We start from the raw sequence: 24,333 nt of genomic DNA on the forward strand, positions 1-24,333 counted from the left end.
AAGAAGCCGCATCTCCGGTGAACCATTGGTTAAACCAAAGGATGTAATAGATAGTTTTTTTTTAAAGCCAGCTTCTATTTTAGAAGCTTCTCAGCTTGTGGAATAGAGAGAATGTGGAAGAAAGTTATGAAAAATACATCACAACACATGAACCAATTGAGAAAAACTGTTCTTTAAAGAAAACATGCGTCGCTAGTTTCACAGTTGGCCACTTGACCAACTTGGACCACGGTACCTTCCATTTTCGTATTTTCGTGACGCGGTCTGATTTTTCTTAATACAAACGTATTCCCTTAATTTCTCCCTGTATTATGGCACTAAAGCAGTGATTTGTTCACGCACTATAGATATTTACTACATGTCATGTCTCGATTCTTTTGTTTTTTTTTGTTGATAAATTGTTTATTACGGAAACTAGGACCGCCCAAAAACTCTTCAAAGGACCCAGTTTTTTCTGAAGTCTTTGGACGTACGGTATCCAAACATGATAACTATTTTTGAAAAACTCAAAGGGTACGGACAAAACAAAATTCATTCTGATAATCTTTCTTAATAAAAAAAAAACAAATCAGTTCAGTTTTGGGATGCGGAAAACGGGACAGAAAAACGTCGCCATTGTCGATTTTAGCTAAGCATAATCAGTCTCACGTGCAGTTGTTTTTTTTTTCCACACTATATAGAGAAAAGTAATGTTGAAAGATCTATGTATATCATTTATGTTTAAAGCATTAAGTTTGTGGTCCAACATCTTAACAAATGTTAGTAAAAAATATTAGTATATATTCACATTCCCAATTTTTATATCTACCAGTTTTGAGACGTACCCGTTTCTTAGTCAGAACATTTACTTTCACCTTTACCATCACCGTAGTACATAAATTACATGCAGAGTTATTGGGGATGAAATCACTACCGCGTCCAAACATGCACTAAAAATTAGGTTAGTAATATTTGGTGGTATGTTGGAAAATGAGTGAGGGTTTGGGAAGGGAGGGAGGGGGGAACTAGGAGGTTGAAAGTCACACGATTGGTTATTTTTTAAATAAAAATTGGGCTATATTGAAAAGATATTTGATTATTTATTAGGGGAATTACTTAATTATTCATTTTTCAAAGGTTTTTTTTAATTTGAAGCACCTACATGTTATTTCATTTGATTTCTTTTTTAGTATTTTGATGTAAAAATTTTACGACTGTATCCTTATTAAAATCTATTTATAACCTTTCAATTACCTTTCAATTGATAAAATGATTTGCAAACTCCTAAAAATGATTATTATTGAAACACCTCGTGTCTTCTTTTATGCGAATATTGAAGCTCTGTGACGTTTTCCCAAAATACCTTGATGTGTATGTGCCTTAAATACCTACTCATCAAAATCGTCAGAACCGCATATCCTCTCAAGAATGATTCTTACAAATAAAATATCGATTTGTATTTGGGCTACTTCGAAGAACTATCTTACAAATCGTCACACTAAAATAATTTAATAATATCATTCAAAGTAAATAAATGCAAGATCATTTTAAATAATAGAGATAAAATATCTACATAATAAATTGCCTTAAACGTGTGTCCGTTTATTTACTTGACAATTGTACAATATTAACTTTAAAGTCTCAACTGCCACCTAGCTTTTTGAAAATAAATAATACAGGTGACTCTGTAAGGAGTGCAAAATAAATTTATCCTAAAATCTGACGTATGTTAATAACAGTGCCAAACATTTTTATTTTTAAAGAATAGAAAATAAATTGTATACAGCTTGTTTACAACTTAATGCCTTTGAGTCGGGAATTTACGAGTATGTTAGCAGAATAAATGAAGAAAAAGAAAAAGAATAGACATAATGTTGAACAAGTTCAATAATCACTATCGAACCCTGCACAACACCGTAAACAGCTACTAAACGCATAAACAAAATGCCCATGAAAAGCCACACAATTTTTAACTACCTACTCGAATAACATGAAACAACACAATGCAATAATCTGAATGTCACGTATTATTGGCAAATTAGCAAAAGGTACACTTTTATTCTAGCCTCTACGTAAAATAAACAGTAAACTGCTTTTTTTTTTTACAACGGGGTGTCAATATTTTTTCATTTCGTGTATATAGCGCTTTACATTTTTTTAAGTGTTGCCATTTTTAGCTACCTGTCCGTCATTACTAGTAGTCATTCATGATATCATATTCCATAGTATGTATTGTAATCATTCATATATTTATAGCCATAATTAAAACAAAGCTTTGTAAAAATGGCACGCTCCTATTTGTTGCCAACGTTTTAGTAGTTCAACTTATAATATTTTTTCCTACCTCTATTTTTTCATTGTGTTTTTTCTCTCTTTTTAATTGTTTTCCCGTCGTGATCCTAATATTTTCTTATGACAAATGACAATGCACAATATTTTGTTGAATTAAACAAATATTCTTGTAATTTTAGAATTCAGAAGAATTTATTCAATATCGGTCTCCGTTTTGAAATGGCTAAGACACTTGACGCACGCACGGAAGGTTCCAGGTTCGATTACCGGTGAGAACGTAAAAATTCTATTTATTTTTTTCAAGTCTAGGTGGTATATGCTGTAATTCACCACTGTAATTGGGCGTTCTGTAGCTCAATCAAAAATAACTAAAGACGTCCTTAAAAACATGCTAACCATTTGAGCCATCACAATGAACAATTATGAACATGCTTGTTATCGCAGTCATAAGTCAACGCGTGTGTAATCTCTAAGTCAACGCTCGAGTCGGTTTGTTTTTTGTTTTCTTCTTTAATAAATACCGTTCATTGGCGAAAAATCGGCGTTTACTATAAGAAATAATACAATATATTGCATTTGCAGAATAGTAAGGAGTATCTAATACAAAAGAGTGACAATTTAATTACAATTACTATGGCGACTGTTTTTCTTGAGATTTGGCTAGCCAACCGCCGGCTAAATGCAATAAAGAGCATAATAAATAATAAATAAATAAATAAAAATAGCAGTTTTGGAATATTTTCCATATTTACACCGGTGAAATTCAAATACGTGATTGCGCGGCAGGATTATACGTCGCGAAACGTAAATATTTTGACATTTTTTTTTCTCTTGTTCCCGTTATTTATACAAAGCTTTTTTTCCTGGTGTGTATATTTTGTACAATAGTAATTTTTTACGGGTCTAAGTCCATGCCTTCATTAAATTATTTCATTTTTGTAACTTTGGTCTTTGGAAAGTTAATGTATCTTTCGGCAGTTGCTTCATTTTATATTACTTCCTCTGGGTTTTCAAAAGCTTGTCCGTATTGTGCGCACATCTGTATGCAGTTTAACCTCTCGGCGTCAAACATAATACGATCGTGTAATATATGGAGGACGTCCTGAGAGCTGAGTCCATCGCAAAGGCAGCAATCATTATCTCTTTTTTTTAATCTACGAAGATATTTTCGAAAAGCAGCATGACCTGAAAGCATTTGAGTTAGCTCGTAAGTCCGCCCAAAAGTATCCAATATCTCGGCATCTTTTAAGTTTTTGAAAAACGATTTCGGTATTTTGCCTGTATCACTAGATAAATATCTTTTAATATTAGGTGTTCACGGGTGTTCCATTGTGATCGCGAATACGACAAACAACCATGGTGAGAAATTGTTATCACGTCGCTTATTAACACGTCGATATTTTTTTTGTATTTGGGCTACTGGCCTATTCTAGTGCTTTCCAATTTCGCAGAACTAATCCTACTTTGCTAAACACATTTTTTGTTATAAATAGGATAAAATTTATTTTTTTAATATTTTTGCTTAAATGCTTTGAAAAACTTTTTTATTTGTTAATTGGTTTGAATATTAACAATATTATCATCCCCTTATCCACACTCTGCGGGGCACGATGCGCTGCATTGCCACCCCTAATGCAGACTTAATTAACTGTTATATGATGATAGATTCACGACGGTAGTCTTACACTTCAGATACCAGTCCAGTAAATCACCTTCCACCTTCTCTGTGTTCAGCCGAATAAAAAATAAATGCCGTTTACACGTGGACAACACAACATTATTTTGTCACAGGACTCGACAATAAACCGCAATTTGCAGGACAAAAAATTGTTCCAAGACATCGCAACCGAGATAGACGGGCAGCCACGCACGGACGGGACCTAGTGACATTAGCGTATTGCTCGACGTGAGCGTGTCGCCCTGAACATTGTTTCCAAAAATCCTTTTTATTTAGTTCGTTCTTTAAAAATTCCAATACATCTTGGTATAAAATAAATAGTATTTTTCATGAAGTCGCTCATAATTGACGCCGTCATGTATTCATTTTCGCACCGCTAACGTATGAACTGCGGCTAAATTTTCGTACTGTCCTAATCTGAGTTATTGTCCCAAGGTTCTGTTCTGCGCGGTTGAGGCTGTTTGCGGAGCGAGGACAAGACAATGTTATCAAATCTATTATATTGTCCACATGTAAACGGCCCTATACAGTTTAATGTGTGAAAAGAGTGTTTTTGACTCGAACGCTGTTCTCAGGTTAAAATGTCCTGATTAAGGAAATCGAGTGGAGACATACACGCTCTGTATCTATAGTCGGTACCTAAATGCCTATACTGGCTGCTTTGTTATTTTCTGTATCGCCCGCGCGCTGTGTCGATGCCGGCCGGTAAAGGAATGGCACTTGAAATTTAATTGCCACTAATTATGAAATGTGCACGATAAAAATGCTATTTTTTTACGTTGAGATGTAAACATTAGGTATTCATTTTTCATAAATGCCCTCAAATGTGAATAAGAGGTGAGTTTTTTCACTCGAATTTACTAGATATTATATTTTTTCTGTTCAATATCAATATTTGAAGAAACACTTTTATTAATTGATTAATTAATGTATTTATTAATTCATTATCAAAAACATTCATATTCACTAACCAATTATGTATTTTTAGGCTGTGTCCGTGTTAAGCCACAATAATTAACATGAAAAATATATAAAGTAACTTAAAATAAATAGTGATTAAAATATAATAATTACAGTATAACAATCCAATCGGAAGATATTATAACATTAAAAATATAATTACAAATGAAACAATGTGAAAAATAACGACCTGATTGTGAAATAACTTAACAGTAAGTAATAGGTCAGTAATCCATTTTGTGCTAGAGGCCGATTATTGTTTTTTTTAATATTTTATTTACTTTTTTTTTCATTTACATTTACTTATTTTATAATATATTGTATCACGGCACACGTTTTAAATACAAAAATTTGAAAAAAAAGTAAACCCGCTAAGGGGGTTTAAAATATTTTTAATAAAAATAAAATAAAACATCAATTATAAAAGAAAATACAAAATGAATAAACCTCGCATGAAATACAGTTTCTTTTTTAATTTGTTCCTTAAAAAATATTAATATATTACAACAGAGATGAAGAACATTTAAGAGAAGGTAATACGGAAGTCTAGGCATCTACAGGGCTTATGACCTGTCAATGGCTGGTTTAAGTGGCCACTTTACACACTGTGTAACATTCACCATTCTGCCTATATTTGAGCATCCATATTCCGTCAATTCTTTCATCTGTTGATGTTTGTGAAGTTTACCTTCTCCTAAATGTTCTTCATCTCTGTTGTAATATATTAATATAAACAGCTCCCCAGGGAGTTGAATCCAGTCCTTGTCTACAAAAATTTGGACAAACTCAAAATATTGTTGATAAATTACCTGGTCCATGAAGAAGTATAAAAATTGAAAAAATAATATTTTCAGGCGTTGCCTAGTATGTAGGTGAAATAATTCAATTAGATGAGTCTCACCCGCATAAATAAAGGTTTCAGCTCTTTTACTTCACAAACATCAACAGATGAAAGAATTGAAGGAATATGGATGCTCAAATATAGGCAGAATGGTGAATGTTACACAGTGTGTAAAGTGGCCACTTAAACCAGCCATTGACAGGTCATAAGCCCTGTAGATGCCTAGACTTCCATATTACCTTCTCTTAAATGTTCTTCATCTCTGTTGTAATATATTAATATAAACAGCTCCCCAGGGAGTTGAATCCAGTCCTTGTCTACAAAAATTTGGACAAACTCAAAATATTGTCCTTAAAAAATACCTTATAATATTAACGTTATTTTTTGTAAATAAAACAGTATCTGTTTTATAGAGATTTTTGATATTATAATACCTAAAGAACAATTTTAGAAAATCATGCTAACATATCAGCCAAAGGTAACTATTTGTTTCATTCACCCCTCGTACACATTCGGCTCGAGCAAACAAAAGAACGAAAGATATGAAGACACAAATGATACGAAGATGCGGAGATAATATGATGACCAAAATGAGCCGAATGCGCAAAAGATACAGTCGACTTAAAAGATTCGGTCACTTTGGTGATGCAGATCAAGTGATACGTATCCTCTCGTTAACAGGATCTTACCCGTGTCTAGTGGAGATATGTCCGCCTAGTTGTGTAGTGGTTGGCGCGTTTGCCTATCGTTCTTGAGCTTTTGGGTTCGGCTCCTGGCAAGGTGAAAATGAAATATATTATTTCACGGGTTGTATAAACTGCAATATTTCACTGGAAGCGTAAGACTGATATAACAGACGATCGAAATACACTGCACTTGGTTTACCAATGAGGTGCCCTGTGCACCACTGGGTGTGGAAAGGGGGATGATAGATAATGAAGAAACCACATTTTACAACACCAATATTTCATCTCGACGTTTTCAGGAATCCAACCAGGAACTCTACCATGGTAGGCAAATGGACGAATAAACCAACCATTAACTACGAGATGTACTTATCTCCACTTGATTTCCTTTGTCAGAATTTTACCTGAGAATAGCCATTGCTTTTTGAAACTATTTGTACAGGATTTTTTTTTTCCCAAACAGAACTGTATTCTTCATCCGCCCGGACAGAAATAAAATATTCTACCTACTTTTCACGAAAAATTGCATGTACCTAATTCTACAAATAAAATTTAAATATTCCATTTTTAAGTTACATTTTTTCTTCATTAAGTATTTCATTGTAAAAAATTCCGTGCTTTGATTATAATGTATTCCTCATTGGGGAATCCCATGCCGAGGAATAAATCAAAAATGGTTTTTGAAAAAATATTTAGATAATACCTGTATATTGGTAATATATCATTTAATTCATATGAAATATATTCATATAAATATTAATATTTTTGACAAAGGACTATTTAATACTATTGTTTGGTCAGTTCATTACCTTTCAGACTTTGAACACTGACAACAGAAGGAATGTTATGGACTGTATAGAAATTGTACTCGCTTTTAAATTCTTCCATTTATTAAGCACTTCACTTTTACTATTGCACAGATACCGGTATCGTGTAGATGTAGATGAGATTTGTGTTTTAAACTGTTCATAGAACACTAGTTTAACTTTGTCAGAAGTATACAGATGCACGCATACCTATGATAAAAACTAATAAAAGTAACACATGGCACTTGTCCGTAGGACAACAATAATTTGAATTAGGAAGGATGTGGGTAGGATCTGAATATTTACAGCCTTGTATGAGTTGCAAGTATCAAAAATGTTAATCTTAGTATTTAACAACTATATACGAGTACATATTATATTTTCTTTGAAAAAGAACTGTTTTTTTATATGAAAACGTATTACCTAATAACAATATCTGAGTATACTATAACTTTTTTTTACTAATAATTTATTATAACCCAACCATCACTCAAAGCCATAAATAATATTTTTAAGTACTGCGTATGCCATCTGTGTACAGACATAGGACTTAATATCTTGATAGGCTGGTTAATATCTTCGCAAAAACATCAAATGGTGCATGTCTTCGCTTAACTTAGTGAATCGAACATTTTAAAGATGTCAGTAATATGATTTGTCAATGGAGTTACAATGCATTCAAATGGGTGCATCTTTAATGGCCTTTGGTTATGTGTGCGCGACAGAAAATTTTAATAAAAAATATTAACTGGACATACTGAAATACAAAAATTCCATATTTACTTGGTTTTACATACTCTAACGGTTTTACCGACAGGCACTAACGCATTAATATAGGCCATAAAACATTATAACAAAGTGTACCTACTTACATTATTATTTTATTAAATTATGTCAAATTTATGATGGTTTATGGGAAAATAGTTTTATTCCCATAAAAAAGTTAACTATTAATACGCATTGACGTCAAAATAAAAATTTTAAGTATTGCTGTTGTAAAAAAATAAAAATAGAAATATGTAAATTCAATCCAATTTCCATTTGTAATTTCTAGATCAACTCCATGAGCTTTTGATTTTATACATATGTCTTAGTAGGGTTGAATTAAATGCAACAGTTAAATTTGTAAGATAAGAAAGGTTATTGATTAAACATTGCTGCCTTGGTAATATTAAAAGTTTGCACCAAAGATAAACAGATTAATTAGATTGCTGTGAAAATAATTCTCAGCTCGAAAATATCAAAATGAAAAAGAGATCTGAAGCCCTTGAAGATGCAGCTGCTTTGAGAGCAATATACAATAAACTGGTTAGTTTTGATGGTTTTCTTTTATTATTTAATTACAGTTATTCTTTACCATCAAACAATGCAAAGATAGCCATTTTTAAGCTGTAAGATGTGTCTCTATATTATTAACTATTTTTTACCAATTTATCATCCTGGAAACCTTAGTTTAGCTAATTATATATTTTATTACTGTTGGGATCACAAACTAATAATGTTTTTCAGCCTATAGAAGTAGAAAGTGAAAGTATCGCTAAGTTCTTACCGGATGACTTATACAAATCTGTAGCTAGGATAATTGGCTTAGATGAAAACATTAAAGAAAAATTAGCTTTGGCTAAGGTAAGAACAATTATTTTTTCAATTCTACATTAGGTACATCTTGCCATTCATGTTTTTAATGTGTATTTTATTATTTTCTAGCGAAAGGATTTTAAAAAATTATACAAGGGAATCCGATATCTTTCTAAAGCACTTCAACCTACTACACTCGATAAGAATATTTCTGAAGAGTTTGATAGTGACACGACAGTGGAACCGCCTTCTCCAAGGTTCCATTCCTTATGTACATTTTTTTTAGTCGGTTGATACTTCCTTTTAAAAGATATTGACTTAAACTATTAGGATATTAAATAATTCAAGTTTACTCTTCATACAAAGCTTATTATTAATATTAAAAATTGACATATCAAAACTCTACTATTCAATATTTTCTTTCATATTTTTTTAAACAAAATTTACTGCTTAAAAAACACTAATTTATTAGGTTAGTATGGAAATTACACCATAGCCCATTAATTTCACTTTGATCTGTTAGTAACACTGTCATAGTCGGAGCTTATATCCCTCACCCGCTCATTCCTTCCACCCCTTGTTGTTTGACCTGGAAGAGAACAATAGAGCAATAAAATTACCCAAATATGTTACAGTATAATTAAATCCCGTAACTCGGAATTCAATAAAAAAAACTTTTTAAACATGAAAAAATCAAGGTATGGTTTGAATATATTATATTAAAACATAAAACCTTACCTTGATTCTTACAATGTAATGTGAATATAAAAATTATCATTAAAAAAAACTATTTAGTTTATTCATGGCCACTAAACTATTAAATAATGTTAATTGGTAAAGTTGTTGTAAACTAACTAAACATATCTATGGTTCAACCCTCAGAGTAATTATTCACTACCGCTTGAAGAGAAGCCCTTTTGCTGTATTGCATTGAACAAAAGCGTTCCAAATTTTTTGTTTAACAACAAACGTGTAACAGCTGCTTTCGGTTTACACTTGCTGTTCTCGACCTGAGTACCTACAGCTCATTGTATTGCTGTAAGTTGTAGCTAACTTTGTGGTTATTAATTATATAATGGTTTTGTCCGTATGGACGACTCTATTATTCAGGTTCAACCACAATGTTGATAGTTCTAAAAATATGTCGGTTTTTATGCTTCAGCAGAAACTTGATGTATAAATTAATTGTTTTTACTGCGAATGGACTAGCAAGGAATTATTAATAATGTTTTTTGTTTGTTGATATTTCTTAATAAAGCTCCATAGTTAAAATTTTTAATTAATTTGGCTTCATTTTATTTGTTATTGAATAGTGAGTGCTTTCTCTTAAGCAGGCAACGTCAAGACTCTTAAAGATCTATATTACCCAATTATTAAAACTTCATTACTCATTGATAGAATTAGCAGCAAACAAGCTGGCAGCAATCCATATTATGACTTTTTACAAAAGACAGAAAGAGAGCAAGTAAGATGGACATCAAAATATCTTCCACCTGAAACTGAGAAGGAAAAGGGATTAGTTAAACGAGCCGATGATATAACAAATCAGGTAAACATTTTCACATTTAGTTTATTTACAAAACAAAAATACGGTATTTTAATTTTAACAATAATGATCTGGAATACATTTTGTTTGTGCTTATTTATTTTGTAGATATGTGCAGAGTTTTCAAAATACATGCATGATTTAGGTGGCTATGACTCTCCATTGTTCCAACAAGAAACAGTGAAGAAACTGTTTGAGGTAGATACAGAAAGATAAAATAATACTTTTTCTACATTTATCACACGTTTCATCAAAATATTTGTTTGTACCTACATGGCAATTATCACAGTTAATTATGCAATCATCTACATCACTTATAAAAATGTCGCAGGCTCAGAACGAACACAGGAATAAAGTGGTCACAGACAAGCAAAGATCATACATAAAATACTCAGAGACTAAAATCAACAAAAGGCACCGTAGCACAGTTGGTTAGGCGGCACCAGTTGCAAGAAGAAATCCAACAAAGATTTTTTTCTCAATTGGTCTAGGTTTGCGGAGTATTATTCATAAATTCAATCCATACCCTTTCTTTCCTACCTGCGGACAAGCCTCTAAAATAGAGGCTTAGCAGGTTATCCTTCAAAAATATAAAAAAACTATGTTTATCTTTTAATCAAATAAAATGTATCTATTATAGATCGAGTTTGATACACATGCAGCAAAGAGCTTGAAAATTAACACTAGGAGATTGGTTTCAATACCAGCAGAATTTGCAATACATCAAAATGTTCCTGAGGTAAGTAAAAGTAATTAATAATTGCTTTGGTGTCATAAGTTGTGATTTGTGGAATATTTCTTCAATAGATGTATGTATCGGGACTCTGAGTATTATTTTAATTATGGATTTTTGTGCAACAAATACACTATTTAAAACTGTTTCACTCGCACCATCCCATCTGATTACACCGTACTCCAAAATTAATTAACACAATGCAAAATAAATCTTTAAAGGTTCCTTTACATTAATTTTATTTCGAATTGTTTTGAATATATACATTAGTCATTAGTCAAAGTTAATTTGTAATATTTTCAATCTGCTGTTTCCACTTCCATTAATATCAATAATTACTCCCAAGTATTTGAAATTATCTGCCCTATTCAATATTGGGCAATTACAATGAGTACTCTGAAGACAATTATTATTATGTAGTTTTATGTTTAGATGAGCATTTTGTAAATAGTTTCTAGAACTGATCATACACTTTAATTATTTACTTTCGTATTCATCATTTCCCAAGGGTATAGGACACTGCTTTGGTAGGTACACCAGACGCAGTGAATCTTTATCATTTTTGTTAAATGAAGGTAAGATTACCAGTTTTGCTCTTCAGGTGTCAGTCTAGGCACTGTGAAAAACTTTTTAAATTAAAAAAACTATAGAGAGAGTAGAGACCTATTACATGGTAGAAAAAAATGCTGACCATTAAACCACAATGCGGCCATTATTATTTTCTTATTATGCTCTTCATTTTAATATTTATTCAAGAATAAGTACAAGTACGAAAGTGTGATACTATGGCTTACAATATTTCAAAATAGAATTCATATACACTATCCATATTTCAAATTGTGAATTCCGAATAAGAATGAACAATATTTTCACAGATTGATATGAGGTCACCGCCAGAATTTATCAAGATTGCATTCTTGCACCGTTCCTTTTTATAATCCTTATGGACTTTATCCTAAGGAAATGAATTCCACTATATCGAGGAATATCCATTTCCTCCTTCCAAAAACTCTGCGACCTAGAGTATGCCAATAATGTAGTTATAATTGACAATTCAGTTCAGTCGCTGTTGATAGGCTACATAGGTACTCCGCATGCATGGGTTAAAAAATCAAAATTGTGAAAATCCATGTACAGTGTAAAACTTTTTTTATTTTTTTTTTATTTTGTCTTTAAATAGTACAAACATAATAAATGAATGTCCTAATATTAACTTATATCTAATTATTAATAAAACATATACTAATTATTAACATTTTTAAACAATATACGTACATTTTTTTAAAAAACTTCTATAAAGCTAACACAAATAAGATTACTTTTTAAAACTTATCTGCTGAACACATGTTTTTTTAATTGACATTTAAATGAAATAATATTTTTTTGCTCTCTTATTTCTAATGGTATTTCCTTATAATATAACTGTACAGCTCGGTGCATCAATGAGTTCTGTGTACTTGTTTTCTTACGAAATGGTAGTCTTACTTCATGTTTATTTCTTGTTTTATATACATGTTCACATTGATTAGAAAAAACCTTTTGAGTCAACTCTTTTGAAGTATAACCATTAATCATTTTATGAACAAAAAACATTACATTAAAATATATTAGTTGACGTACTGTCATAATTTTTGCTTGTTTCAGCATCAACTTTATTCTGGTGTATTTATTTTTTCTCAAAATTACTCTCATAATTCTGCAGAACAGTAAGTTTAATTTTTCCCCTTCAGTTGCCAAAAACAAAATACTACTACAATAATTTGTATGAGGCACAATTATGGAGTTATAAATCATCCTGCACGAATCTGCAGTTATATATCTTCTTGCATAGAATTAAGAATAGTCCAGAAACCGCATACGCACATCAAACAGATTGCGACTAAACTACTCATAAGTGAGTAGGTTTACGTTTTGACCCATTAGTTGCTCAGACATCACTCAGTACGCAACTCCTTATTTAAATTCAACTATGCCGTGTTGTGTCATTTTAAAGTGTAGAAATAAGTCTAGGATCTTAAAGAAACAGGATGCTATCACATTTCATGTGTAATTAGCAAATGAATGTGTATGTAACAAATGCATTAGTTAAAAATTGAATTATTTTTCCATCTGTCAGATTGTCGAAGAAACAAAATAAACATTTGGTTAGTGTTGTCAGGGTAGTAATTTTGTTTACCCTACTTTGCTTATCTAATGAGAGAACTAATGAAAATTGGATCTCGGATTATACAACTCTATCGTGGACATTTGACCGACATTATCTTTAAAACATCAAATATTATTTAACATGATATAAAAATATCAGTTGTATGTCAAATAAAATTTGTTTTATATTTTAAGTTCATTAATTCAATTACTCTTATTAAATGACCCTTTACTTATCAACTCTGTTGTGTCAATCAATATTTCCGTATGCATAATAAAATTTAAGAGAAATTAAAAGATTGGATTTTTTTTTTACCTTACATTTGTGTTATAATTATATTTTTTCCCATCGTGCAACATTACGCGGCGACATCACGAATGCGCGCGGCGAAAGTGAGGCATAGTGGGGGAAATATTGGACACAGTCCGATGTATTCAAATATGATTCTACGCTCTTTTTGGACTATTCTTAATTCTGTGACTTCATGCCTTAATGCTCAAATTCCCATGGCTCTGACAAACCAAATCATCGAAAGGGTTGAGAGTTTAAAGTACCTTGAATTATATTTTATGGAAAATGACTGCTTTCAAAAAAAACAAGGAGTAGAAATAGCTAGCGCCACATTTAACAGTGTGAAGGCTGTCTGGAGATCGGATATTTACTTAGTGACAACCAAAATCCGCAAATATAACGCCTGCGTAAAACCAATTTTCTTCTACGAATGCAAATTGTGGCACCTCACTATGGCCCATAACAGTAAAATACTGAGTTTAGAGAATAGGTGTCTCAGAAGAATCTCGGGTGTGCCGTTGTTTGACTTTGTGATGAATGAAGAAATAAGCGAACGGGCGCAGGAAGCTTCGGTGACAACCTGTCAACAAGTGGAGGCGATTCGGATGGCTGGACCATAAACTGAGGATGCCTCCTGAGAACCTTAACCAAGGTTTTCGATATCCTGGACGTCTGGTGCTGACTGTTCGTTTGCAATTCATGTCAGAACTACAGTACAAGGATGCACAGGAGCTAGCGGCTTTGTGGACACCTTATGCTCTAACTAGAGAGTAGATATGGATGATGCATATTTATATAGGTGTTGGCTGCATTTTTACTCAGTATTGGTCGGGGAGAGTCCGAGAAATTGTTGTCCGATTTAGAAGGACATAAGTTTATTTCTAGTTTTACTGGTAATGACTTAGGATTTAGGTATTAGTAGTATATTTATTATTTGCTTTTAAATCTGCAAGTAAGTCACACATAAACATATTCCTATGTGTGCTCTAGTAATAATACTGTTACGTGTATCTCATTTATAAATAATTTTATATGTATTATATCATGATTATATCTTAACTTTTTGAAAACCTATCAAAATGGATTTAAAAATTCTTATTTAAGTAAATGATATTTATTACAAAAAATTCATTATTTACTGCATTAGAATGGGGAAGCTATCCCTAGTTAGACAGTTTAGATGACTCACCAGCAAAAACAATAAAATTGAATGTTTATTTTTACTACCTACTCAAATAACCTATTGTATAAATAATTCAATGTAAATTGCTGTAATAAATATCTAAATATGTGACAGTTAAGTAATAAACCTTTTTTTTTCAATATTTAAAAAGAATATAGACAGTAAATTATTGGTTCCTGTCCTCTGTGTTTCCGATCTAAAACTCATATTCTATTGGGCTTATTTGATATTCAAAAAATTTATATTCCTTATAATGAACATGACTGGTACATACACATTGCAAAAATATATATTTAAAAAAATCATTAGAAGCCAATTTACATAATAACCCTTATATGGACTCATTTTAGCTCTCATACAACAATATGCTAAAGAGGAATATCAAATGGGATATAAAAACTGAGAAAAAGAATCCAATTAAAACAGCTTTCAACAGACAATTACCCAAGGAAATGCAATGGACTCCTCCTAATAACTTTACAAAGAAATACTGGAAGCCGGAAGATTATCCTAAGGAAATTTTGACTATGGAAAATGTCTGGAATGGGATTACAAATTTAAAGTAAAAATTTCAAATAAGAGATATTTGTTTTTACGTTCATGTGTAAATATTTTCCATAGTTACTATCACAATCATAGTTTATTTATATTGATATGAATGACTTTCGATAATTATATTTTGACAAGTGTCAATACAAAGTTTTCTAATTCTTTTTACAAATATAATATTTTTACATTTTACATTAATAGCATTAATCAGTTCTTGCAAAAACAATTGCATCAACAGAACTGGATCAAACGGGATCTAGCGCCCCGGTACTTAATAAAAAGGGACGGGAATATGCATGTTTGTGAATAAATACGAGCATATCATGCTCGCCTCCCTTGTAAGCAGATAAGCAAAGTATTTTAAAAGAAAAAAATACTTTCATGGCAATATTGTTTAAAACCAATTATTAAAGTCATAATAAAACTTTTTTTTCATGTAATTTTTTCTGTTTTTGATGTGTATTATTATTATCTAATCATTTTTTTAAATTAATTTATCAAATATTTTTGTGTACCGTAGATTATATTATTATCTTATATAAACTTAATTAATTAATTAATTTGTTAATAGCATTTTTTTTGTTTAAATTATTTACAATTTGCTTTTTAATTCTAACATTTTTCTTTTATCCATCTTTTTTATAGTCAAAGTTTTACTTTTTATTTTGCTTTTTTGTTTCTGCATGTAAACAAAAAAAATGTTAAATTTATTTCAACAGAGAGGGAAAAAGTTTTCGAGAAGGGAATATGGAAGTCTAGGCATTTACAGGGCTTATGACCTGTCATTGGCTGGTTTAAGTGGCCACTTTACACACTGTGTAACATTCACCATTCTGCCCATGTTTGAACATCCACATTTCCTCAACTCTTCCATCTGTTGACTTTTGTGAAGTGAAAGAGCTGAAACCTTTATCACGTGGGTGAGATTCATCCGGCTGAACCAAATCACCTACTAGGCTTTGGACATAATCAAACATTGTTGAAAAAAAATGTTGTTTATTTTTAAAATTATTACTTACTATGTTCGTACTTACATGTATATTTTTTTGTAAATGCCCCTTGGGCGTATTGTAAAACTAAATAAATAAAAAAATAAAATAAATATCAACCTAGAAATATTAATACACTTAAGTAAATGGGTAGGTACACAATATTTTAATATAATCTTTTCCTCTTTTCCTATCTTATGCAGGTCTGTGCAAGATTATTGCAAATGGATTAATGATCACCCAAAAACTAAACATCCAAATTATTTGAAGAAAAGAGATTTTTTCAATGTGGAAAAGCTAGAGAAAATGATACACCATCATCAATATGATGCAGTTAATCAGCTCCCAAAAATTGACTTGAAAAAGATGTTGGCTCGAGAAAATGAAAAAATGTCATCTCCATTACCTGAAGATTTGAAAATGCCACACATAAAAGCATAGTAAAAATATAGTAACGATATATTTTATGGCGAATTCCAAAAATTTACAGATACAGACTGTTAGTTATACCTATGACCTGTAATTAAATATACACTTTACAAACGCGTAGTAGATGGCATTTCAATTGGTGGATATTTACCTTCCTCGCCGCCATGTCTAATGAGAAAATGCTTTAATTGCACTGTAACTATGAAAATCATAAATATATTATTTCATTCATAAAAATTATTGAATAAGCAGACAATCAGTTATATTTTAAAGTACATATTTCATCATATTAAATTACCTGGTACATAAATAATGACGCTGACAGCTGGTGTCATAACTGTTGTAACGAGTCACACAGAAACAAATATAAACAAAGGAAATATGTGCATCTTTTTCTTACATGAATGTCAGTGAGTGTATTGTGATTTGCTATCTCTTTTGTTTTCGCATTGTTAAGGGCAATGCAATATTTGCTTTATCTTATAGATTAGATGTAGTTAGTATAGGAATAATGTGTCTCTTTATTATGTGAATGGTTATAACATCATGAATGCTTCAAAGGAATGAATGATGGCGTAATGGTGAGTGCGTTTGCCTACCATGCAAGAAGTCTCGGGTTCGATTCCCGACATGGTTAATATAAAATATTTATGATAAAAGATGTTTTTACACTAGAATATTTCATGGTCCCTGGACTGGTACCTGAAGCGTAAGACTGATCATCTTACCTTATGTAACAAGTATATGTAATATATAAGCATGATCAAGATACGCTGCGATTGGTGTACTAATGCTGTGCCCTATGTACCATTAGGTGCGGAAAGGGAATGAAGATGTTGATGAAAATTCCCTAGAACTAATGTAAAGTTTTTATTATATTTAAATTAAGAGAATATACTGAAGACTTATTAACTCCATATGTATCGATGTAATATTTAGTAATCACTGTTAAAATAAAATAGGATAGAATTCCTTAGTTATACCTTGATGTGTAGCATTGAAACCAATTGGTAGAAAAAAGTCATTAAAAAGAAAATTGTTGTTTATTTATTTCATTATAATGAATAACCACAAAGTTAGTGTTTCAAATTTAAATTTTAAAATATACTTAGTTCATGTTCTATATTCCTTATAAACTGCAGTGTTTTCTTATTTCCAGAAGTATGTTATTAAAAAAAAGTAAGAATCTAAGGCATAAATACAAAACCAGTGAATTGGAATATAAATTAAAATATGCATACTTTATAAAATTTAGAATCGTTCGTCTTAAACCTACAGTTTAATGTTTTTTCAAAAATATATTTCACGTAGAATAAAGAAGACTATTCTTAATTCTATGATATTTAATCACTATGTGATTATGCAGCAAAGATTTTTACTTTATTTTGACAAAAGAAAATATAATGGGCCAGTAATCATTTTTTAAACTTTATTAGAGCTTTCTACCAAAATATATATTAAAAAAATATGATAACATCGGCCAAAAACAAGTTACATTAATTAACAATAAAAATTAGAACAGAATTAACAATCAAATAAAATAAACAACAGAAACAGCAAGGAATAAAATGGGGCAGTAATCTTTTTGAACAGAATTACTATTTCTTTGTACTAATTTAAATTATATATTTTTGTGGAATGGATTGTGTTTTATTTATTTTTCTACACCTACCTAATGGCCCTAAGCTTTTACAATAAAAATATAATTAATAATATGAAAGCCAGAAAAAAACAGTGTAGCAATACCGGGAATTTTAAATTTATTTTTAAAAATTTAAATGTGGAAACCATTGGAAACATTTGAAACTAAACTTCTAAATATTGTGTGTCAAATAATACTGTACATAGTTGTTAATTGTTCTAATAATATAATGGATTGCTATTTAAAACTTAAAACAAAACAAAAAAAGGAAGTTATTCCTCTCCCAACCAAGTTCAAAAAGAAAACCCTTAAGATAGTTTTTGAGGAAACAATGATTCCAAGTGGAAAGCAGTACATAGCAGGAGCTAGAAATAAAACTAATCTTAAATTACTAGAAGGATTCCATAGAACTGAAGAGCCGGCAGAGGAAGAAAGTAACACAGAAATTTGGGATTTAGAACCCCAAATATCTTCACCACCTGTTAGGTTATGTACTAAAATAACATTTTTTCTTTTATTGATTTAAATAATTATACCATAAAACCAATCATACAAACTTAGACATTATAGGCACATAAATTTTTTAATATTTCTGAGTTAGTACGCCTGTGTTACTGTCTACACTCAACAACAAAGATTCGTATAGGGGTTCCGTCCGGTTTCCGAATTAAGGGCATATTGTCGTAGTAAACAGGCAGTCGAGCTTAAAAAATATTTTTGCTTATCATGGCCATGTCTAGAATGTATTCCCCGCGATCAACGGGGGTTACCTGTATATATGATAGATTATATATATATTCATTTAGATGTACTGTATTCTTTTCATATTAAGTTGTTAATAATTAATAAAGTGTTGTAATTAGTGCGCCGTGCAGTAAGTTTCCATTTGTATTGGTTTTATAAAAATAGAAAAAATAACCGGAGCTGGACCTACCATAGGTTCAGTTGGCACAAAGAACCAGACACTTTATTTTATTTTATTTATTATGGTCCACAAACAACAAACAATACTTACAAGATTGGTGTAATTTGTTATGTTTAGATATTGTTCATCAATTATATTTATGTGAACACAACACGCACAAATAAGTCAACAAGTTTATGTATTTTTTTAAAATGGACAAGCTTAATTCAACTCTATTAATATTATGAAAGTTATTACAATAAATTATACTAACAGGTTGTTACAAATTACTTTACTTAACTAATATAAAGGACTATTTGATTTTATTAATTGCGTTACAGTTCTCTCATAATTATTTAATGTATCGTTAAGGATATCAATATCACAATTACTTTCTACTTAATTATATAACCTTGGCATAGGTGATAATGTATTAAACTTGCTTAAAGGGGAGGGGAAAATAACATGCTTGTATTAATTCACAAAAGTGTATATTCCTGTTCCTTTTCAGGAAGTGACCGGGCGCTTGGTTTCATTAGATCCGGTGCTTAGGATAACTATAAAACACAGTTTTTATGTAAAATCATCTCTTGGATATTGTAATTTCAAAAAAAAAAAATGCAAAACTTATCATAATATTGATGTATACATTAATACCTTGCCAGAAAAGTACAGAATAATTAAGCATGTCTGAAAGTTGTTTTATTACTATCTATAATTTATTTACCCATGTGAGCAGGATAGTTTCAATAAGAATATTGCATAAAAGAATCATTTACAAATGGAGGAAGTATATTCTGATCGATTTACTCTATCTCTAGCGTTGGAATATAAAGATAAAATATTTACCTAAAATATTTTTTGAAGTATTAAATTGCTGTTCCTGATTATATAAATGAAAATTTGTTTTCCCTATAGCCCGAGAGAAAATGCAGCTAAACTATATATCAAATACTTTAATAGTTCTAACAGGGAAATAATAAAGTGGCCATCAAAGTTTATGCCCAGAGAATCTGAAATTTTTAAAGAACTAACCAAAACACAACAAGCTCAATTTAACATGGACAAAGTAAAAATAATTTATAATTCAACTATAAAAGCACATATTAAAGTCTGTTATATGTGCCATTCTAATAAGAATTCATATTATATTACACAGGCAGCAAGAGAATTCGCCGAATGGTGGACAGACTTGGGAATACATAGCTCACAAGAGCAGAAAGACGCAAATGCAGCAACTATCAAAGAAATGTTCTCAGTATGATATTTGTATGATTTATAATCATCAAAGACTATTCACCTTATCAAAGATAATTTATGCATTGTTAAAAACATGTATTTTATTTTCGAACTTTTAACACTCACATATAATTAATATAAATATTAAATTGTTCAATAATATGCAAGTGTAACAAACATGAATAGCAAAAGTAATATGTCTGATAACTTTAAGTCAAAATGCCACATTTCTTTTTTGTTTGAAATTTGTGACTTGTAAGTTTATTGAAATATTTGATGGAAAGCACCATGTAATTTTAGATGCTTGGCTTTTAGAGCTATAAACAGAGCTAAATTAAAAAATAAAATATATTTTATAATACTAACAGAACTATCATCCATGGCAAATTGAATTGTCTATTTATTTTAGTTTATAAAATGCATTGCAGTTACATAAGTGTACATAAATTAAATAAAAACATTAATGATTCTAAATTTATTTTAGGTAGAATTTGACGAACATATATCTCGAGCTCTGGCTGTAATTACTGAGGAAATAATGTGTGTTCCAAAGCATGTGGCGAATGTTACAAATCAACTTCAAGTAAGTATCGTTACTATTTGCATGTTTAGTAAATTAATAAGACATTCAGTTATCTCATGAAACAGGAAACATTTATGACAAAAAAAATATCATTTCAATAGTAAAATAAATAAGCAACACCTTATATTTCATTGGTTGGAAGAAATTGCCATTTGGCAATAAGCTCGGCGATATGAAAAAAGACAAATAAAAAAAAATGTGAGTAAATTTACACTGATATAAATGTTTTTAGGCATCCATGTCAGCCACGTTGAAGAGACACACCAATTGTGATGCCATCGCAGAGGAAAATGAAAAGATAACGATGGGCTTCGGTCAAACATTACCATTAGAACTTATGTTCCTTCCACCAGATAACAAGACTAAAGAGATGTGGATTGATGTACAGCACGTTCCTAGGGAACTTGACACTATGGCTACTGTATGGGATGGAATAACTAATCTTAAGTAAGATCAACAATTATTTTATTTTTTTTCATTTTACTTACAAAAACTTCCACTAAATAGAAACACATCAGCTTAAAACTACAGCTACTAGCATAAAATAATTACAGTAATATAATATGAATTACATTCTACCACAACTCAAATAATAATCAAAAAGAGAAAACTGATAATATTAGTTTTGAGTATAGAGACTATTTTATAAAAAGTAAATTATATTATAATTGATTCAATTAAACCTTTTATAATACCAACACCGGCTAAATATCATACATATAGAATCATACATATTGAATTTATTATTTACCTACTTAATATACGGCAAATGTTAGATGACGCACTAGGTTGTGTGTTGTGATGAATTGATCTGAGGTCCAAACTGTTCAGAACAGTTTGATGGGTGTTGAGAACAGCAATGTTGTTGAGTCTCTTGTGCACCACGGTAGACCTCAATTAGGTCTTCAATCAACTAAGAGCAATAAAAAACCTTTGCTGATGCTGCGGTTACTGATACAGTATTGACGCATTTAAAGACTTCAGCAAGTAACTAATGTACCTACTGCGTCTTCTTCAAGTGAAAACTTCTTTACATCAAGCATAATGTTGAACTTTCAATTTCTTTGTATGGAAATATCGCGAAGTATCGAGAGGTGAAGAGCGAACCGTAGCCATTGATATATTTTCTGGATTGCTACCTGGGTTGCACCACCATTGATGGCTGATACACAATTTTTCTCCACCAAAAGTACTTTTTGAAGCCCCGTTAACTAAAATCTTTCATTTACACTTCACTGTGTCGATTATCTCCATGTATAATCTTTTGGGCTCTCAAATTTATGGGCGTTTAAAGTGCAGGGATTGTCAAATCTTTTTGGAATTTATCTCTAGCGAGGCAGCACCGGATCTTCTACTTGAAACGGTTTATTCCAGCGTTTCTGCCAGAACTAGTTAAAATTCTTGCAGTTTTACTATAAGATTTCAAGCGGACATTTTAGCTTTGACTACTTCAGAAACAGCAACACGGGGAGATAGAATACTGGAATTCATTTTCTCCACAGAACTTATGACATGGAAGTAGATAGAGAAGAAAGGGTGTGTTTTGAAGTGCTATATTTTCTAATGATGCCCAGCGCATTTGAATGCCGCATCAAATTTTTTTCATGAGAAAAAGTCCTCTAAGAAGTCTAGAAAGTGTTCGCAGTTCCATAGGATTTGCATAATACTAGATATTCTCATCCACCTTGAAGGCAAGTGGACGTAGTTTATTAGGATCATTGTTGTATTCCGCATTGAAAGTTTTAAAACTCTTTTAGGCGATTCCCTGACTGCATTTGTTATATTTTTAGCCAAGTTTGTCATATCCTGTATAGTCTGCAGATGGCTTAAAGAATCTTGGACAGTTAAGTTCAACGAGTGTGCTACACAGTGAACGTATATTGTTTGTGACTACAGTTCTACTACTATCTTCTCCAGCTCTCAAAGCGCAGTTATAGCTCTGTCCCCACAATTTCTCAACAGATATGTCTAGACCTACTAGAACGTTCTTCACTATTATAAAGAAAGTGACAGTATAGTATTTACAATCTTGTACAGTTCAATGAAGTAATCGTTTACCTCGAAGTTTTTGTCGACAGTACGCACACAGAAACTAACTAGCTCATAAATTGAGGAGTCGTAAGTCTCATCGACCATGATAGAAAAATACTCACGGCTCTTGTATGGCGCAAAACTTTATGTACCAATATTATATTTATGTTTGATAAGTGATCGCGTGTGGAGATGGCGAAGCATGCGGGAATGGCAGTGCTTCAGGTTCCAGGCGGTGTTCTTTAGTCAAAAATGTATTATTGTATTAACTAAGTGCACGATAAATTTCAATTTAAGTATTTATAAAAATAATTATTTCCTGGTTGTTTTAAGATCTTCGAGGGACTATTACAAGTGGCTGTGCGAGAATCCTCTTGAAAAAAGGCCGCCTTTTCTTGACCAATATTATCAATATGGTAGTGCAGAATCCTCAATATGTGATGCTACTGATTTGATGAAAACTCAGCACATTTCTAACACATTACTGCCTGTGTTAAAGGGAACTGAACGTAATAGTGTCGAAGAAATGAGAAAAAATGCGTTAAACGACTTGTGAAAAAAAAACAAGACTTACTGCAGATAAAATATTTAACAGTTCCTGTATTCAAAAAGTTAACATAAGTTAAAACTTTTATAAAAAAGTACACAGATTTATGAAATTATTTGTATTTAATGAACATAAATACCTATATAAACTCAAACTGTCAGTCGAATTATTCAATCTTATTATTTTACGAACATTTCTGACGAATTGAAATTCCTAACCTCTAAGTTGACATTTAACATAATCATAATATCGTCAGCGTTGCCAATGCTCATTTTCCAAATTCCCCAAAAATCTAGATCAAATTACCCAAATGGGGAGAAAACAATGTATCGATTCCCCACAAATTCCCCACATAATTATCTCAAGAAAGAAAACACAGTTTTAATAAAATACATATAATAACATGAAAAAAAAACTGGCTAGAATCGTTAGTGTAGCGAGGTTCCACCATCGGTAACTTTGCCATTTATACACATGTAATATTACAATATTTTTTATTCAAACAAAATAGACTTAAGGTCTAATCGTCCTCGATATTTCGAGGGGACGTTTATGGGCTCTTAAGAAGAATTTAAACAATTTTTGTTTATAATATACCTTAGGATTACCTTGCGCTCTTTTATCAACAACTTTTTTTTTTATTATTATTATTTTATTTTTTTTATTAAATTGAAAACATATTATACATAATTATATACAAT

The 24,333-nt window shown here is 31.1% G+C and overlaps 1 protein-coding gene across 1 annotated transcript; it reads left to right on the top strand.

Moving 5' to 3' along the window:
- Positions 1-8,487: 8,487 nt before the first annotated feature.
- Positions 8,488-23,892, top strand: LOC148284443 (uncharacterized). Its single transcript, XM_088239972.1, has 8 exons — positions 8,488-8,550; positions 8,752-8,868; positions 8,977-9,091; positions 10,155-10,369; positions 10,475-10,564; positions 20,956-21,054; positions 21,287-21,501; positions 23,419-23,892. The coding sequence occupies exons 1-8, from the start codon at positions 8,488-8,490 to the stop codon at positions 23,639-23,641; spliced, it is 1,137 nt and encodes a 378-aa protein (XP_088096098.1). The 3' UTR covers positions 23,642-23,892.
- Positions 23,893-24,333: the final 441 nt, after the last annotated feature.

This window comes from Micrasema longulum, unplaced genomic scaffold, assembly GCF_059751315.1.
Source record: "Micrasema longulum isolate JH-2025_06_02 unplaced genomic scaffold, ASM5975131v1 h1tg000118l, whole genome shotgun sequence".
Taxonomy (NCBI): domain Eukaryota; kingdom Metazoa; phylum Arthropoda; class Insecta; order Trichoptera; family Brachycentridae; genus Micrasema; species Micrasema longulum.

What these genes read in the sequence shown, in the direction of transcription:
- LOC148284443 (XM_088239972.1), top strand. Translation starts at nt 8,488, where the DNA reads ATGAAAAAGAGATCTGAAGCCCTTGAAGATGCAGCTGCTTTGAGAGCA. An exon ending in CAGTGAAGAAACTGTTTGAG is followed by an intron (nt 10,565 to 20,955) that starts GTAGATACAGAA and finishes AATTTATTTTAG; the next exon opens with GTAGAATTTGACGAACATAT. An exon ending in ATGTTACAAATCAACTTCAA is followed by an intron (nt 21,055 to 21,286) that starts GTAAGTATCGTT and finishes AAATGTTTTTAG; the next exon opens with GCATCCATGTCAGCCACGTT.